At 40.2% G+C, this 3,674-nt stretch overlaps 1 protein-coding gene and 1 long non-coding RNA gene across 2 annotated transcripts; one reads left to right on the top strand and one right to left on the bottom strand.

The window, feature by feature from the left end:
- The first annotated feature begins 910 nt into the window (after positions 1-910).
- On the top strand, positions 911-1,319 carry LOC133033973 (uncharacterized). The gene is made up of 2 exons (XR_009685968.1): positions 911-954; positions 1,058-1,319. It is a non-coding gene; the product is annotated as an uncharacterized LOC133033973 (long non-coding RNA).
- A 148-nt stretch (positions 1,320-1,467) lies between these two features.
- On the bottom strand, positions 1,468-2,217 carry LOC115720256 (uncharacterized). Its single transcript, XM_030649411.2, has one exon. The coding sequence runs from the start codon at positions 2,215-2,217 to the stop codon at positions 1,468-1,470; it is 750 nt and encodes a 249-aa protein (XP_030505271.2).
- Between the last annotated feature and the right edge of the window lie 1,457 nt (positions 2,218-3,674).

The following is a 3,674-nucleotide window of genomic DNA, read 5'->3' as shown; positions in this document are numbered from 1 at the left end:
ATTTAAATGGTTGAATTAGAAAATTGGCGTTTCTGAGAAAATCAGATGCAGAAAAGATAAAATTGCAAAATTGCAAAAACTGAGGCCCAAATCCACATTGCATGGCTGGCCACTTTTGTAGGGTTTTACCTCTGATATTTTCATTATTTTAATGCCAAATAATTCAAACCTAACCCTAGTGGAATGCTATAAATAGATAGTGAAGGCTTCAGGAAATTTAACACTAAATTTTCTACTTTTTCCTTCAAAGAAAAACCTGGGCCTTCTCTCTCTATACCTAGCCGCCACCTTCTTCTCTTTCTTCCCTCTTCAATTTTGAAATTTCTTAGTGTTAGAGTAGTGCCCACACACAGCAAGTGATACCTCAATCACAGTGAGGAAGATCGTGAAGAAAGACTTTCAGCAAGAAGGAGTTTCAGCACCAAAGATTCAGAGAAAGAGATCCAGGTTCAGATATTGATAATGCTCTTCTACAGAAAGGAATCAAGGGCTAGATATCTGAACGGAAGGAGTCATTATATTCCGCTGCACCCAATGTAAGGTTTCCTAAACTTTATATGTGTTTATTTCATCATTTTAGAAAGTTCATATTTAGGGTATTAATCAACATACTTGTGAGTAGATCTAAGATCCTGGTAAAATAATTTCCAACATGGAGTGCATATACATGGCCATGTTCTTGGACAAACCGAAACATTGGATCGCTATGAAGGTGAATCTTGAGTTGTGGAAGCTATTCGTCTTTGATTCGAGTCTTGGATCTCTAACGAAAGACGAACTGAATTCGCTGATGGATGTGTGGTGCCCTTTACTAGCCAAATTGGTGGACCAGTGTGGTGTATGTGACACTCATTACATGGTGATGGTCCCTCAAATGACAGCCTCCGAAATCTAGGTAAGAAAATTCGACTGAGATATAATGGACAATAAAGTTGTACCTCAGACAAAATCGAGGTAATTTAAATGCATTTTTTTTATAGTATGTTTATTAATTAACATAAAAATTTTATAATATTCTCTATGGTTTATTAAATTTTGCGTTTACCTACTATCGCAGCGGCGATTGTGGAATGTACGTCATAGAGCATATTGAGCATAAGTTATTGGATCTACCATTCGATGGAGTACATGATCAGCATATGTCGCTCTTTCGCCAGAGATGGGCAGTAGATTTATTCTACCAGAACTTGGCATGAACTTTGGATGTTTAATTTTTTATATTTGTTGAACAATGTTTACTTTTACACTTTTCAATTTGAACAAACTACTTTTCACTAAAATTATTTTATTTTATCAGTAGAACTTATTTTTGGCTCAAATGTTTAACAAAGTTTAGAAATAATTTTCTAAGAAATACATAACAGTACAACACATGTTCATGCCACAAATTAAAAATATTTTACACCATAAATATAAATAACATAATATTCCAACGCATCACAATACAAATAAACTAAAAATTTATGTTCAACCTCGGTAGGTGCAAGTGCTTCTGTTGTGCCCCTTGGCACCGCACTTGCTACAGTTTCGTGATTCGATAATCCTTTCACCATTACAAGCAGTTCGGTTGTTCTTAATTCTTCCAACCTTTTGCTTCTTGGGTCGCCCTACTGGTTGCTTCTCAACAGGCACTCCAACTGTCATGTTCTTTATGTCATCAGGCAATTCCCAATCATCCTCGTCACCAACTGGCATAATTGTTCCTTCGTATGTCCTCCTCCAATATTCTGTTGTGTAATATGGCGAGCATAGTGTGTACACGCTAATACTTTGCTCCTGAGATGCAGCACATGCATGAGGACAAGGAAACTTCATGCACTGGAACAAGCCGCAAGTGCAACTCTGTTCCTGCAAGTCCACTATGCCACCGGTGAGAACTGTTCCTCCAGGGTGAACCTGCAACGTGTAAGGTCTGCATGAGTCAACGTTCAAAAACTGACCTTTTTCAAAATGCAATGCCAAGTCCTCCATTTCTGGTGCTAGGGGTTTCGTCCACTTGTCAGCTTTTTCTTTTCGTGAAGCAAACCACTTTTGGACTTTGGACCTCGAGAATGCCACAACAGCAATGATCGGGAAGCCTCTTGCATCCTTAGTTGTGTTGTTGAAGCTCTCAGTCCAGTTGCTCATCATTACATTGTAACGTACCCCTGGAAAGTACGACCAGACCCACTTTTCAAATCCAATTTCCTCAAGATATTGTGCAACCGCAGCATTCATTGCCCGAATGCTCTCAAATTCTCTATGAAACTCTGATCTTGAGTACGTGTAGGCACACGTGTAAATGTGATTTGTGACGACGTCAGTCTTGAACTTGTGGTTGACGTTCATAATAATGTGGTGGTAGCATGCACCGTGGTGTGCATCAGGGAACACGATATCCAAAGCACGAACAATGCTTTGATGCCTATCCGAAACAAAGGCTAAGTTCTCAACATCACCAATCGTTTCTTTCAATTTTCTCATAAAATAGGTCCACGAATTGTGGTTTTCACTGTCAACTATAGAAAAAGCTATCGGAAAGATATGACTCCCTGCATCCAAAGGTACTGCACACAACATTTACCCACCATATCTAGTCTTCAAGAAAGACCCATCAACGCATACTGCAGGTCGACAAAACCTAAACCCCCGAATACAAGGACCCAGAGAGAAGAAACAATACTTGAAGCGACCATCTTCTACCACAAAATCCGTGATGGTACCTGGATTTTTCAACTGTAGCATGTGCAAGTAACTAGGTAATTTTGATTACGAATCTTCAGGTGTACCCCGAGCTAGGTGTAGTGCCTTCTCTCTGCACCTCCATGCCTTTTCATAACTCATTTGGATCCCGTAATCCTTGTGCATACTTTTTCTTATATCAAAGGCCAAGTGATCCGAGCCATCAGTTGCGAACTAATCCTTAATTACATGGGCAACTATCAAAGGTGATGCTTGACGGTTATCTTTTCCTCGAAGATCAAGGGAACATGTATGTACATTATGAAATGTACTCACCTCAAACATGTTAGAAAGTACGTTCTTCGTCGCTCTTAATCTCCACCCACAATCTGTATCCTTACATGTGACGTACCAAATATCAGTACCAGACTTCCTAACGTAGTAGTCAAACCCTTTCTTGATTGCATACAGGCCAACAACCATCTTTAAATGCTCTTTGTCTCTAAAAAACTTTCCCACATGTAACTCCCCCTGGTGTGCCACCCGTAGATGTATAATTACTATGATCCTCGATGTCTTCTCTTGTATACATTTTCTCCTTGAATTTACCGTAACTTGTCGAAGAAGAAAATGGATCGCTCCATCCAGTCACATTGGTCCCTCGAGCATCAGTAGGACCACTAATATCAGTGGTCTCTCTACCATTATTAGGACCTGTACTGTCAGTAGTGTCTCTTCCATGACTGGTTTCGCCTGGACGACTACTACTAGTACCAGGTGTTTGGCAATTTTCTCTACGGGGCATTCTTTTCCGTGTCGGTGGCCTCGGTGGTATTTGGTACGATAGTGGAGTCAAGTTCAAAGGTACAGCAGCAGGGGCCTCTGTACCTTCGTCGTCTCTTACGCCATCATTGCCCTCAACATAACATTCAGGGTCTGGACCATCAAAAAAACCATCAATGAAGGGCATTTGTGCTACAATATCAGCACTCGGCATCATGGTCGGTAATTCA

Source organism: Cannabis sativa, chromosome 2, assembly GCF_029168945.1.
Source record: "Cannabis sativa cultivar Pink pepper isolate KNU-18-1 chromosome 2, ASM2916894v1, whole genome shotgun sequence".
In the NCBI taxonomy this organism is placed as follows: Eukaryota; Viridiplantae; Streptophyta; class Magnoliopsida; order Rosales; family Cannabaceae; genus Cannabis; species Cannabis sativa.
The sequence above is the reverse complement of the archived record's forward strand: the minus strand, read 5'-3'. Positions and strand labels throughout refer to the sequence as shown.